Below are 15,816 nucleotides of genomic sequence, written 5' to 3'. Positions count from 1 at the left end.
TTTCTGTCTCTTCATGAATCGTTACCGCCACCTCCTACTACTACTACTACTAGTACCCTTCGTTCGTGCTCCAAAAAATGAGTCAGTCATCCATTCAAACGAATCATCTCCTATGGTCACTTCAAAGTCAATTAAAATGAAGATAAAAAAAAAAAAATAAAAAAAAAGAGAAGAACTGATCATAAAAACTTGTCGTTTTGTTTTCTTTTTTTCCAAGCCTTTTTTAATCATTAAAAAACATTAAAAAAAAAAATAATAATAAAACACAATTAGAATATATTATTTCATTTTAGTCATTGTATCGAATGTTTTGTTGTTAGGAAAAAAAACATGAAAATATTATGTAAACTCAATTCGTTGTTTGTCTTATTTCCCCTTTTACCTGTTAAAAAACATAAATAAAAAAAAAAAATTAAATTAAATTATAAAATATTATTTTGTTTTACTACTGTACCAAAATGTTTTAATGTTTCTATTACAAAATTAATTTAATGTTTCTTTACAAAAGAAAAGAATGTAAATATTATATAAATTTAATAACAAAATAAAATAATTCTAATAATATAATAATAAATATATATATATAGTAATTCTAATAATTAATAATAAAATATTATATTATAGTAATAATATAATAATATTATAATATTATAGTATTATAATATATTAGTAATAATAAAAATATTAATATATATATATAATATTATTTATATTAATAATATATTAATAATATATATATTAATAAAATAAATATTATTATATAATATAATATTATTAATATATAATAATATTATAAATTATAATAATTCCCATACACTACAATATAAATATATCAATAATTAAATAAAGCAGCGCACCAAAACACACACGTTAACAAATATTAAATAATTCATTCTGTTAACATATGAACCAAAAAAAAAACTATGACGTACTCTTAAATATTATTTTACCTCAAAAAAGGATTTTAACACTATTAAATTATTCATGCTTGCAACCGAGTAATACAAGACGTTTAGGAATACAACAAAAAATGTCTTAAATATGCGGGAGTACGATGACATTAAAGTATGAAAGAGAATAAAAAAAAGGAAAGAAAGAGAGAGAAAGAGAGAGAAAGATAGAAAAAGACGTAGGGTTGTGGTGACAGGGTTTATAGGGGAATAGGTGGGGGGGGGGAGGATGGGGAAGGGTTGAAGAAGAGAAGCCAGCTCGATGCCAGACGAAAGCTCGATGATCGAAGAATGGCTTCGTCGACGGTGTGTCTCAACGGTTTGTTCCATTAAAAGTACGGTGAATGATCCTGGGGGGCAGTAGACCATCCTATGGAAAGAAAGAGGGAGAAAGACAGAGAGAGAGAGAAAGAGAGAAAAAAAGAAACCTTAAAAAGGCAGCCTCGATAAATCTCGACGAGGAGGGTGCGTTCGTTCGTTCGTTCGTTCGTTCATTCGTTCATTCGTTCGAGACAACGAGAAAGAAAAATACATATTCTTTTTCTTATTCTTTTTCTTCCATCATTTTCTTGTCTTTTTAACTGTACAGAGGGTGGAAGATAAGGGGGAGGGACAGAGGGTAGTTGTAAATGTCTTTAAAAAAAGCTTTCATTAAATATACCAAAGGGGATGATATTATTCATGTCTCGTTATTAAAACAACGTACACGTTCAAAGTATAATAATGTAATGTAATTTAATGTAATTTAATGTAAAGAAAGAAAGAAAGAGTTAGAAAGAAAAATGAAGGAAGAAGGAGACAAAAATAAAAAAAAAGAAAGGGACGAACGTATTGTGCTAATTTAAAAAAAAATAAAAATTTTCAAATATCGGTGATATTATATAAATATATATATATATATATATATTGTCGGAAAGAAGAAGAAATTTAATTAAAGAGTCGAGACTCTCTGACACATACATATATATATACACATATGTACATGCATACATGTGTATAAGGGATAACGAAAAAGCTCTCACGCGATGCCTCAGGGCTTTTCTTTTGCCTCTGGATCGCATCTCGTGTATGGCACTTCACGAACGACGACAGATGTTCGGCAGTTGCATACATGGCTCAATTTGTGTGCTTAAATAATCTCATATATCTATACATATATATATATATATATATATATATATATATATATATATATATATTATCTCACTCTCTCTCTCTTACTTTTTCTTGCTAAATTTCTTTTACTCGATAGTAAATTACAGCAATGTTTTGATAACAAAATAATATGTTCTCTTTAACAAAAAATATAAAAAATAAAAAACACATCATTAACATTAAACCTAACCTCGTACGAAATCAAATGATTGGCTCGTATAATTTAAAAAAAAAAAATTAACTAATTAATAAAATATACATTATTAATTTATGAATTTAAAAAAAATATTTTGTTCATTAATTAATTCGTTAAAATTTCATTTCATATTAGGATATAATATAATTGCTTTTTTAAACGATCCTAACCTAACCCACCTCCCCCCGTACGAAGTCAAATATGATCGTCCTAAAATATATAAAACAAAATTAAATAATTTTATAAAATATACATTATTAATTTATGAATTTAAAAAAATATTTTATTTATATTTGTAATTTGTTAAAATTGTATTTCATATTAGGATATAATATATAATTGTTTTTTTTTAAAGCGGCCATTTGTAACATTGTATTTTTCAAAATGAAATTAAAAATGATCGAAACACACCAAAGTTTCATTAGATAAAATAATAATAATATAAAAATGATAACATTAAAGATAGAAAATGAATGAATAAATGGGAAGAATAGAAATTGTAATAGAAAAAGATGAATATTTATTATTTTAATAGAATAACTATATACTACTTTAAATGCATTTTCATACATTTCAAGAGCACGTGCTTGTTGCTCTGCCCCTTTAGCATCAGATGCAAAAACACCACGTATATATATATATATATATATATATACTTTACTTTAAAGTATAATGTATACCATCGGCCATTAAAATCTACGTTCGTTGCTTCCGGTGTAGGAAGTTTACGAAGAGGGAAGGTAAAATGAGGGGGAAAAAAGGGAAAGAAAAAATGAAAGAAAGAGAAAGAAAATGCACGTGCGCATTTAACCTAGGGTGTTCACACACCTTGCTTCCTTATCTTTTTCTTTCATATATATGCGTACGAAAGGAGATATGATCCCTTTTGATGGAACAAGCTTTTCTACTTCTACTACTACTACTACTATTACTATTACTATTACTATTTCTATCTTTCTTTATTTTCCTTACATTTCTTAGAAACGAATATCTTATCTATTCTTCATCATAATGCCACACGTTCTTTCTATACAAGTAATTAAAAACCGGCACGAGTTATGGTTCTACCACCTTCGTGAAATAATTATTATATAAAAAAAGAACTCTAACGTTGTTATTATTATTAGTTCCATGACTTTTTACTAATTATTATATACCCATAAGCGTATGTGATTATATTATGTATAACTGTTTCCCCCACCATTTTCCCACCCTCTTCAAAGTTACTCGGTTTAATCAGAATTCATAATTAAACCATACACGCGTGTATGCATTTATTTTTATTTTTTTTTTTATTTTTAAAAGATGAAACCGTGACACCAATTTAACAAGATTAATTATCACGCATTTACAAGGGGAAAAAAAAATTTGATATGAAAAAAAGGAAAACGACTTCCTTTAGTGAACTTTTTTTCTATGTTTCCGTTTTCGATATTGGCTGACAGGAAACAAACGACCGACAGTTGCTTATCTATCTTTGTCTACTTTTGGTTACAAATTTTTATGTTTATTTAAAAATTATCGATATTTAAAATAAAGATCATAATTGTCATTTTATCTCACGAATTTTTTCGCTTTATCTACTTTTACTAAAAATGATGTTTGGTTCAAAGATACCAAAGAAAATATATTTTCGTTTAAATATTATAGAAATTATCCTTATAATTATATAAATATTATATTATAACAATATATTCATTTTATTAAGGAAACATTGATATTAAAAAGAAAAAAAAAATCGCCCGAACAGGGACTCGAACCCTGGACCCTCAGATTAAAAGTCTGATGCTCTACCGACTGAGCTATCCAGGCTTCCTAATATTATAGTATAAATATACTATTATATTATTATATCATATTAATAATATTATATAATTATTATTATATAATACTATAAAAAGTTAACTCAAAATAACTAATATAAATACTAATAATAAATAATATAAATAAGTAATATAAATAAATACACATTTTCACGATAATTATCGGGATGAAATAACATAAAATAAAATAAAATAAAATAAAATGAAATAAAATAAAATAATATAAAATAAACAAAATTATTGTAACATTGATACGTAATAAAAAAGAAAAATTAAATAATAGGATGATAATGATGATATCCTATCGAGGAGGACGATGATCATTTGCTATTTCCAATTTGTTATTTTTTTTATTTATTTGATTTTTTTTTTAATAAATGCAAGTGTCCTTGCATTCGAACGGTTCAACCAGCTGATTGACGATACGGAACCAACGGCAGAAACCGGTTGGTAAAACGCTCGTGGGAACAAAGACGGGTTTCATTCGCGAGTAGTGACGTCACGAACTAAACGGAAAATGGGTGGATGAATAGAAAACACGCGTGTAAATGCAAAAAGAGAAAGAGAAAGAGAAAGAGAAAGAGAAAGAGAAAGAGAAAGAAATGAAGTGTTAGTGAGAATGGTCAGTGATTGTTTTTATTCAAAGATTTATTCTCTTCGCCATTTTCTTCAATGAATTTTTTTCTTTTTCACTTTATAAATTAAATATACAACTGATATTAAAAAAAAAAAAAAAGAATAAAAAAATTGAAAAAAAAAATAGATTTCGATTAAACTAATAAATATCTTACAGCAATACATCAACGTGTATTTACATTTCAATCATAATCACGCATATATACTCGTTGAAAGAATCATAATAATAATAATAATGGCAAAACAAACGAGGTTATTAGTCATGTATAATCAATTTAGTTCCGATCGTTAAATACCAAAATGAATCACCTTTTCCGTTCCTATAGATAAGCTGGAATTTTTCTTGTATATTTTTCTTTTTTTTTTTTTTTACAACGGAAACCTGTCGAGAAAAAAATTCACGCAGAAAGTGGTTGTTGAGAGACTTTCCTAGTTGATTTGTCGACTAACTATACTAACTAGTTTCGAAACACTTGGGTTACTATTAGACTAACTCTCTCTCTCTGTTTCTCTCTCTCTTTCTTTCTCTCATATTGTTGGATTTTACAACTTGCTGAAAGCAATGAGTCAGTCACTTGGACTTACAACTCTTACATAGTAAAATAAAGTAAAAGAAAGAGAAGGAGAATCCCCATTGGTAGTCAACGAGTAACAGACAGAGAAAGAAACAGAAAAAAAGGTACTTCCTATAACACGCAGCTTGAATTTTCTTATTTGCTTCAACTATGACGCAAGGGTTTCTCATTTAAAAGAAAAAAACAATGCTGATGACTGACGATGACGACTAAATCTCAACAACGTAAACTCCACCTGCGTCAAAGTAAAATAAAGAGAGTATTACGAAGACGTGAATATTTCGTTAAAGAATATTTGCAAAAAATGAACGAAAAGAAAGGAATGATTCATCATGGTAATCCCGTGACCCACCCGATGAAGAAATAAGAAATAATAAATAATATCGTATGAAAAAAAAAAAAAAAACTAGATGAAAGGAAGGAAGCAAAAGATAAAAGAAGTAAATGGAAAGATTATTTTATATATATATATATAAAACCTTCTTCCTTTTATATACCTTTTATTACTTGAACCAACCAACCAACCAATCGATGATAACAAGAAACTTGAAACGTTGCTGTTGATTTGGTGTTTTCTCTATTTGAGAAAAGTTTCTACCGATCAGCTGATTCTTATTTTATCATCAAAACACGTTATTTTCATCGATCTGATTCCTATTCCATTGGAATTTTATTATATTAATATAATTTATGCGTTTCTTTAGCTCACGTGAGCCCAAATATGACGTTGTCGAATAGATAAAAATTAGATTATGTTTAAATATTTCGCGCACTCATAGAAATCTATGGCCAACAGATGGCATTGGACTTATCTGTATTTTTTGTCCTTTTATTTTTCAATTAATTAATTATTTTATAAATAAATTAATGTAACAAAAACCTAGCTGTATGAGAATGCAACGTTGTGTCAACATTTCAATAAAATTCAGTAAAATACTTTTGGAAATTACCAATTAAGTACAAAAGAAATCTTACATTTTATATTTTTTTTTAATCTTTGTTTTTATCTCGTTCTTATAAAAAAAAAGTTCGTTTTTTATCGTCAATTTACCTTAAAGTAAAGGACAAAATATTTTGTCTATATTTTTCATTGATATTTTTATTTCTTTTCTTTTATTATTTTGAAATATGCATTCAGGAAAATAAATCAACGAATCTTTTGATATTTCAATTTCTATGATAATAATCGATGATGCATGTATGCATTGATGACAAATATGAAAGAAGGGAAAGAAGAGACGTTAACGGTCACTTTTACCTTGAAATCTTCAGGTAACAAATTGAATTTAGAAAAATTAAAAGACCCATGGGTACCCTTAGGTTGTTATGTTCTTTACTTTAACCACAGAGGGTAGGTTGGATTTGAGAGAGACAGAATAAACGACGAGGGAAGTGAACGAATGAAAGTAAGAGAGAGAGAGAGAGAGAGAGAGAGACAACTAGAGCCTTACGTTATTTTCAAGAAGAGAAAAAAAAAGGAAGAAGAAAATAGAACGAGGGTTAAAATTGCGAGGGGTTGGTTGTTCGAACAGCTGCTAACGCAAGAATAGTCGTCAGCTTGAAACCGACCTACTATAAGAAAAGTAAATAAAAAAAAATCGTTTATACCTGAATTTATTAATAAAAAAAAAAATAAACAAAAAATACAAGTAAAAAAGGTCAAACAAAATATATTATTATTATATATATATATATATATATATATATATATATATATATATATATATATACATTTATAATAATCGAATTTGTTTTACTAGTAAAACGAATTGAAAGCTTATTTGTCAAATACAACGATCATTAAATTCAGGAAACTAAAATATATAATAATTATTATCTTTGTTATATATTATTTATTATTGTAATAATGTCAATTAAAATTATTCTCATTTAATAATCAGTTAATTCTAATTATTCAATAAATTAATATGAAATATATAAAATTATGCGTTCATCAAAGGATCGATAATAAGATTTGAAAAAATTTAACGGCTCAAATGATTAAACGATTATTGTTAATTAAATATCAATTTAATTAATTAATCATGCCTTATTTAAAACATACACATACGCACGCACACAAACATGTAAAGAGGTTGAAATCATTCGATACGGAAATCATTAACTTTCGCGTTAACAATTGCCACGCGTCTGAAGACAAATGAGCTCGAACAAACCGGTTCTCGACTGGATGATTTTTTAAGGACCTCCACCCTCTCTCTCTCTCTCTCTCTCTCTTTCTTTCTCTCTCTTCCTATATTTTTTTCACTTCGGACCTCCTACAAAGTTTAACAGGCGAAAAGAATCGTTTTACTTTGCGTTGGTCCATCTTTATACTAGTTTCAATTCGATACATCTATTTCCTTTTTTTCTGATCTTAGAAAATCATTAATAATTTACATTAATAATCCTTATTGTATTTTTTGAAGTGAAAACTTCTTTAGAATGGGGATGATTTGAAAAAAGTGAACGAAAATCCATGGTAAGGGAAATGAAACGATGAAACAACTACATTCTCTTGAAGCTTGGTTTTAAGGGTTAGTTAAGGGTTTTCACTTCTAACACGTGTGATCAGCATACATAATATTTTTTTGTTTATATATTAATACTAAATCTACCAAGTGCTACCTGTAATTAATAAAAATGCGATAAAAATGTATTACAAAATAATCTATATCATGATATGTGCTTTTCTATTTTTTAATACAATCATTTGACCATTCACGATTGAAATAAGTATATACGAAATAGTATACAATAGGTTAAGTATTAAAATAGTATTTTTAGTATTAAAATAGTATTATTTAGTATTTAAAAAATACGAAAGAGTAATAACAAAACAAAACAAAATAAAATAAAATAATAAAAACAAGTCAAGATAAATTTAAAGTACAAAATAGAAAAATCATTTGACCATTCAAAATTGGAATAAGTATATAGGAAATAGTATACAGTAGATTTAGTATTAACAAACAAGAATATTTAAAATACGAAAGTAATAAAAATACAAAAATAAAATAATAGAAACAAGTCACATTAAATCTACAATACGAAATACAAAAAAAAAAAAAAAATATAATGAAAATCCTTTTCTTTTTTTCATTCATGACCTTTTCATTATTATCACTGTAAAAATCTTACTAGCCTAGTCCCAATCGAGCTTTCCCGTGTTTGTAATAGTTGTGTGTAGTTGGTGATGATGCTTTTGTCTCATGGCGTCATCGGTGTGCTTGAAAATTTGTTCTAACCAGAGAAAGAGAGAGAGAGAGAGAGAGAGAGAGAGAGAGAGAGAGAGAGAGAGAGAAAGAGATATTGGTGAAAAGCAATGAGAAAAGAAGAGAAGAAGAAGAGATGCAGCAGAACGATGTAGCCTGCTGCAACTACTGCAACTACTACTACTATTACTATTACTACTACTATCACAATCACTACTACTGTTACTATTGCTTCTGCTATTACTATTACTACTACTACTACTACTACAACTTCTGCTATGGCAGACAAGACAAAAAGTTCTTTGGGAAAAGAGACGATGAGAGAGAGAGAGAGAGAGAGAGTAAGAGAGATAGAGAAAGTAGAAAAGAAGAGAAGAGAAAGAGAAAGAGAGGAAGAAGGTTTCCACTTCGCAAAAGCTGTCGCTGACAATGGACGCTGCTCGTGGAAAAAAGGGTCGTGACTGGTTGGGAACAGCGAATATCTGATGAGAACGGTATGTGCGGAATAGGGTGGAGAGAAGAAACATGAAGGAGAAAACGAAAAGAGAGGAAAAGAGAGGAAAAGAGAGGAAAAGAGAGGAAAAGAGAGAGAGAGAGAGAGACAAAGGAAAAAGAAAAAAAGAAGACAAGAGCAAGAGACTCACGTGGTTACTGCTAAATCATCCATTGAAGGAAAAGTCGGTCAACGATGCGAACGCATACACTGAAACACGCGTCTATGTTGCGAAGGACGAGGGGTAAAGATAGATATGTATGTATGTATATGTGTATGTACTGATAAACGATGCTGCAGTTAGGATGATGAGGGGAGAGGGAAAAGAGGAAAGTAAAAAATCGAGCTGTACGAAAGACTTTGCAGCAGATAAGTACAATCTACCTGGCAGACTTGATAGGCAGGGGTGAGGAGTGGATTGTGGTAGAGACTTTTTTTGGTGATGCGAAGGATGAAACGATGAATACGAAAAAGGGATGTAAAGGAAGGTTTGAGAGAAAGACAGATTAGGACGATGATTATAAAGAAAGATGGTTGAATATTACTATGTTCAATTAAAATTAGAATATATATTACAAACAAAAGTAAATATATTATGTGCCCATAATTATGAAAGTGGTCTAATTGTAAGTCATATTTTTATTGTTTTGAGATATTTAAAAAATTATATTTGAACATTAAAACATTCTATATTAATATTATATATATATATATATGAAACACTAATAATATTATATATGAATAATAAATTTATAATATAACATTATATATTATAAATTGATAAAAATAATATTATATATAATAATAAATAAATGAAATATTTATAATATTATACATATATATAAATAACAAACATTACCCTATATATTTATTCTTAACAATATCGTGAAAATTATATTAAATTTATTTAATTTAAAATAATAGAGTGTAAAATAACTAATAAACTTACAATTACAATCCACTTCCATAATTGTAAACACATATATATATCGACACACATAAATTTTACTATTTTCTTCGAGATAAAAAAAAGCTTGCAATAAAAACTGGTGCATTCTATTTTATTTTATTTTTTATTTTTTTTTTATTTTGAAAGCAAACGATCATCGTAAACGATAGGATCGAATAAGGAGAATTAAATGAAGCACGATTGGTAGTAGTTTTGCGACAAGGACGTCAACTATTAACGAGAGATTTCGATCGAACATTTAAAGAAAAGTGGACAAGAGGGAGGTGAAGGGAGAAGGAAAGGGATAGGGATAGGATTCGTCGTACCATCGAAGACCGATAGCTCTCACATGCTTTTTGGTGGTGGGATATATCGGAAAACTCGGGTCACGGAACATCGCCGATAATTATCGGAGACTAGAATGGTAGATAACCGCTGACCGAACCGCAAAAAGTAATGTTCCAAAATTGCGTACTTTGAATCGTTATATTTCGTCTACCGTCGTTCGTTCTCGTTCGGTGAGTTAAACAAATATTCCTATTTTTTTTTTTTATTTTCTAACCATTTTTATAAATTATTTCTAAACCAATGTTTTGTCTCCTATACCCGTAATTTCATATTCGGTACGTTTTATCATTTAAAAGAAAAGAAAATGTGATTAATTTTTTATTTGTTGGTTTGTTTCTATCTCTCTCATATTTATTTACCATAAATAAAATGAAACATGATTTATAATATCCCATAGAATGTTATAAACCATTTATATATAGAGGGTGGTAACGTTAGACGCGTGAGATCAAAATAATACAACGGTGAAGGAGTGTTACTACAAGAAGTACACGTTACTCGGTGCCGGTACCCTTTTTGCTTATGCCTCGCCCTTTGATACCTCCCAACGACAATATACGGAAGAGTACGAAGCAAACGACAAGAAGATCGTTGCCCGGATAGACGACACGTTAACCTCGGAAATATAACGCTCTCTCTCTAGTCATTTACTGAATGATATTTACCCACGTATTGTAGTAAATGCATAAATATATATATGTATTTATGTTAACCCTCTCCATACAGATGATATTTCGAAATACCTGACTTATAAACAGACGAAACTTTCACGACAGATTTTCGATGTATACAAATAGGTCATTAACCTCTCTGTTTGTTTATAAATATGATATTTACTTTAGGTAAACACACACACAGAGACACACACACACATATATACACGATTCCATTTGTATTGTTCCTGATACAATACGAAATGTCAAAATTAAATTTCGAAAGACTTAAGGAAAATTTCGTTAAACTTCGGGGGGTGGGGTGGGGTGGAAATTTAGATAAAAACAAAATAAAAAGATATATATATATATATAGATTCAAAAAAAATGGGAAAAAATTCGTAGGCGTGGCCTGAGCTCACCTAATCCCATCTTGCGTTTAAGCTTCTTCAATACTTTCATTTTGCTGCGAAGCGGTCCGAGTATGTTGCTGTTGTCACCGTTGTTTTGTACCTCAACCGGCGCGTTATTTTTATCTTGATGACGATGATTGTGATTGTTATAATTCGGATTAATGGTATGATGTATCTCGTGATGATGATGGTGATGATGATGATGATTATTATTATGCCGTTGATGTTGTTGCTGTTGCAATTGATGATGATGATGATGGTGATGTTGTTGAAGTTGTTGCTGGTGCACGCTTGCGCTTGGACTAGCAACGACGTGACTCGCGCAGCAGTGACAGGGTTGGCTCTTGCTGCCCTTGACCGCGCACTCTCCGGACACCCCCATAAATCTGGCCGTACTGCTCTCGAGAGTCGAGAGCGTGCGAAAATCTTGAAATAATTAATACGTGCGAAGACCAAATATCACGATGATAGAATCCAACTTCTAATGACGATGATTATGTTGTATTTTTATCCGTTTTCTTGGCGGTGAGGGAAAAAGAAAACAAAAAAAAAGAAACGAACGATCGAAACGTATCAAAATCAAAATACGCAAAATAACACAGTTTTGTCCGTCACTCGAAGCACAATATCGATGACGATGAAATAAAGAATCCACCGATAGAAATGTTTCCCGTAAAACGGAATTGTTTCGCCAAAGAAAAAAAATATATATAATTAATAATAATAATAATAATATATATTTTTATATAAATATATATATTACAATAATAATAAAAATAATAATAATAAATCACGAGTAGCGAAACAATGACTAGAAATTCTTCTTCTTATTTAGATCTTTCTCTCTTGCACTCACAGCCACGGATCTCCTTTCTTCAAGTTGACGTAACTCGAAATGTGATTTCGTTGTTTTGTATTACATATACATATATATATTAAAGAATTAATATATATGTATAATAAAAAAAAAAATTATATATTAGAATAAGAATAAGAGTATGATAATGAAGAAAAAAAGAAAGGGGGAGAGAAAAATCAACCGCGTGTCACACTAGCCGCGGCGAACGATGCGCCGTAAAGCGAATCTACCGAACGACTGCGGGTCCCTCGAGCGCCCAGGGACGACTGACTGCTCGAGCACGGCGCGCCGGAGTATCTCCGATCCGCGCGCGAGCCATCAACCAATAGGATCGTCGCGTCCCCCACTACAAGGGCCCGATAGATTGGGCGCGCGCAGTGGGGCGAGTGGCACCTGGTGGACAGCTGCCCCTTACCTGGGACGACGCACCGGGCCACCCCTCATGTGCTTTGCTGTTTCTCTCACTCTCACTCTCTCACTCTCTTGTTTTCCCTGTATATCTGTCTTTATCCATTCTAAATACCTACGTGTGTTACGCGACGTACGTGTCACGTCCACGTGTATATATAAACGTATATATTTATATGTGTGTGTATGTACATGTGTGTTGCCCATTGGTTCCATCTCTCAAGAGTTGGAAATTCAAACTACCCGCCGACTGGACGGCCCGTGCATCGATCTGTCGGACGAGCCCTCTCCTCCGCGAGTATTATTTCGTTTTATTTTTCATTCTTTTTATCTTTTACTTCTACTACTACTCTCTCTACTTCTTTTTACTTATCTTTTTTTTTTCCTCTCTGGAATACTAGGCTTGTTACCATGGGGCTGTGTGTTTCTCGCGTACCTACTGTCATCCCTTAAGAAAAAAAAACAAACAAAATGTAATTCTTTCCTTCTTTCGAATAGACACACACCCCACTCGTATCGTCAAAAATAATAAAATGATACGATATATATGGGCCCATAATTATGAAGGTGATCTAAGTCATATATCTCTTGTTTTCGAGATATTTAAAAATATATATTTGAACACTTTATACAAATTCTATAAAATATTGAAATAACAAATATTATCTAACGATTTATTTTTGATAATATCGTGAAAATTACATTGAATTTATTTAGTTTAAAATAATGTGGTGCGTAATAACTGATAAATTCATTTTTTTTCTTTTAATTTTGTCTTAGACCATTTTCATAATTATGGGCACATATATGTATATATGTGGTATAAAGGAAAAGTAATAATTCATCGATCAAGATCTGTTGAAGAATGAGAAAACGATTTTCTATGAGGTTATTGTTCTCCGTTCCGTAAGATAAAAACGTTTCTCGGTAAACGTTCTTCTTCTTCAGTGTACTTCGTGAGAGATGTAGTAGCGTTACTGAAAGGGCAACTGCAAGAGAAGAGAAACACCGTGTGATTCAGTGGCAAGAGATGTATGTAAATAGAGCCGTAGAAAATATCCCGGACGAACTACACCGTGGATTTGCCGTTGAAAATGGTCCAAATGCCAGGGCACCCCTCTCTTTCTTCTTTCTTACTCCACGCTTCATGAATAATGCAGTCTCGCACTTTGCGGTATGAAAAGTACGGACGAGATAAGTTTTTCCTTTTTTTTTTTTTTATCTTTCGTTCTTTCTCATATCTACTACGTCGGTGGCGAAGAAAAAGAGTTCAGGAAAATCACCCCTTCCGTGTATTTTTTTCTTTTTTTTTTTTTTTTTTAAAGTACGTCCAAAATGTTCGCTGAGATTTCAACGCTTTTTCTCTTTCTCACGATGAAAATATAACGGGCGAGTCAATATTTTTACGATATAATCATAGAAATGTACCTCTTTGCAGTTTCTGAAATTGAATGGGAGTATCTCGAAGATACGCAGAACTCACGACGAGAAGGTTTTCATCACTGACCGAGACCAAGTGTGTCAGTGTGGGTATCTTCCTTTTGGTTTTCCACATGAAACTACAAAGTCCTGAAGCATATCGAGAGACACTACAAGATCGTGTTTCCATGGGACTCGAGATATATTTCTCATCCCATGAGAGACCAACAGAGAACCGAATGACACGTCACAAAACGAATACAAGAAAAAGAATAAATGTCATTTTGTGATTTTGCAGATTTTTTTTTTCTATAATGATGATTTAATTATATAAACAGGTGTGATGTAATTACGATGCTATATGAAAGGACGTTTTTTTTTAATATATATATATATATATATATATATACAGGTACCCATATATTAGCATAATTAAGAATCTTTAACAATAAAGACCAGGTAAATACAGCTGAGAGATGAATCATTCTTATTTTATTCTCAAATAAATGATTAGACTTGGGGATACGGGCGTATTCAAAAATAATAAATTAATTAAAAAAAACCCTAAGTAAAAGTTATATACCTATATATATTTCTTGACATTGATAGTTTATTAAGATAAATCGAATTGAAATGGAATCCTTTTTACATCGTACTAACGTACACTACTGAATAATATATTAATAAAAAAGGTATCTGTAAAAATAACGAAAAGAAGAAGAAGAAGAAGAAGATGTAGTAACGAGAATGGACGTATTCGGAACAAATACAATTCTACATCGTCTATCTATTCTATCGATGTTTATCTTTATATCGGTCCGTCTCTCGATTTTTCTACTTTTCAAGATGAAACTCAATTTACGAGGTCAGAGTCTATACCCTGAAGGAGAAGACACAATGATAACAGACGTACGTACATCTATCTCTCATACAAAAAGGAATGATATTAGATTCAGAGATTGGTTCTATATCGAATAAAAACATTGAAACCTAAGTCTCGGTTGCCATGATCGATTCATCGAAAGGATATAGGTATCTCATTATTTGATGCCATTTACAATCTTCTCACTTTCTCTCGTGTGTATATATAAAAAAAATTTTTATGTATAAATATATACACAAGAAAGGTTTCATTTCAAGGGTTTATATTAATTTAAATTTATTTTAATATAATATAGGTTTAATTATTATAATTAATATAATTAATATAATTAATATACCTATTATAAATAATATACCTATATTATACTTATATAAACATAATATAGGTTTATATTAATTTAAATTTATTTAAATATATTATAGGTTTAATTAATAAAATTAATATAATTAATATATAAACCAATATTATATTTATATATAAATTTAATATTCTAATTTATATTAAAATTTGTTTAATAAAATAAATTAATATAAATTTAAATTATTTGAAATTAATATAATATTCTTAATTATTATTATTTATTTAAATATAATTACTGCTATTAAATATATAAATTTAGATATATCACGAATAATAATTATTAAATCATCATAATCTCTTTTCTTTTGTAAATATTTCTAAAAATTGCATGTGAGACATCATAAAATTAATAGGAATTTTTTGAACCATTCTATTCAACCCTTATGTCACGATATTTTGGAACCCTTTGATTTAAGTACGGTAACAGGTTAAATTCCAGTAAGGTGCATCGGATATATTCGTCCCACATTATGCACCCCTT

At 29.8% G+C, this 15,816-nt stretch overlaps 1 protein-coding gene and 1 non-coding gene across 3 annotated transcripts in view; both read right to left on the bottom strand.

Moving 5' to 3' along the window:
- Positions 1-15,816, bottom strand: part of neur (E3 ubiquitin-protein ligase neur) — a 93,005-nt gene that overhangs the window by 32,871 nt on the left and 44,318 nt on the right. Inside the window, exon 1 of one of the 2 annotated variants that reach the window (XM_015328683.2) lies at positions 11,416-12,081. The exons of the other annotated variant lie outside the window; for it this stretch is intronic. Within the exon in view, the coding sequence (XP_015184169.2) occupies positions 11,416-11,788 (373 nt within the window). The 5' untranslated portion in view covers positions 11,789-12,081. Of the gene's footprint in view, positions 1-11,415; positions 12,082-15,816 lie in introns of those variants that run through there. 2 annotated transcript variants of the gene reach the window in all.
- Positions 4,041-4,113, bottom strand: TRNAK-UUU (transfer RNA lysine (anticodon UUU)). The gene has a single exon. It is a non-coding gene; the product is annotated as a tRNA-Lys (tRNA).

The sequence above is a fragment of the Polistes dominula genome, unplaced genomic scaffold (genome assembly GCF_049000335.1).
Source record: "Polistes dominula isolate Pdom_NZ unplaced genomic scaffold, Pdom_raw_medaka contig_28, whole genome shotgun sequence".
Taxonomy (NCBI): Eukaryota; Metazoa; Arthropoda; class Insecta; order Hymenoptera; family Vespidae; genus Polistes; species Polistes dominula.
This window is presented reverse-complemented; position numbering and strand designations above follow the sequence as displayed.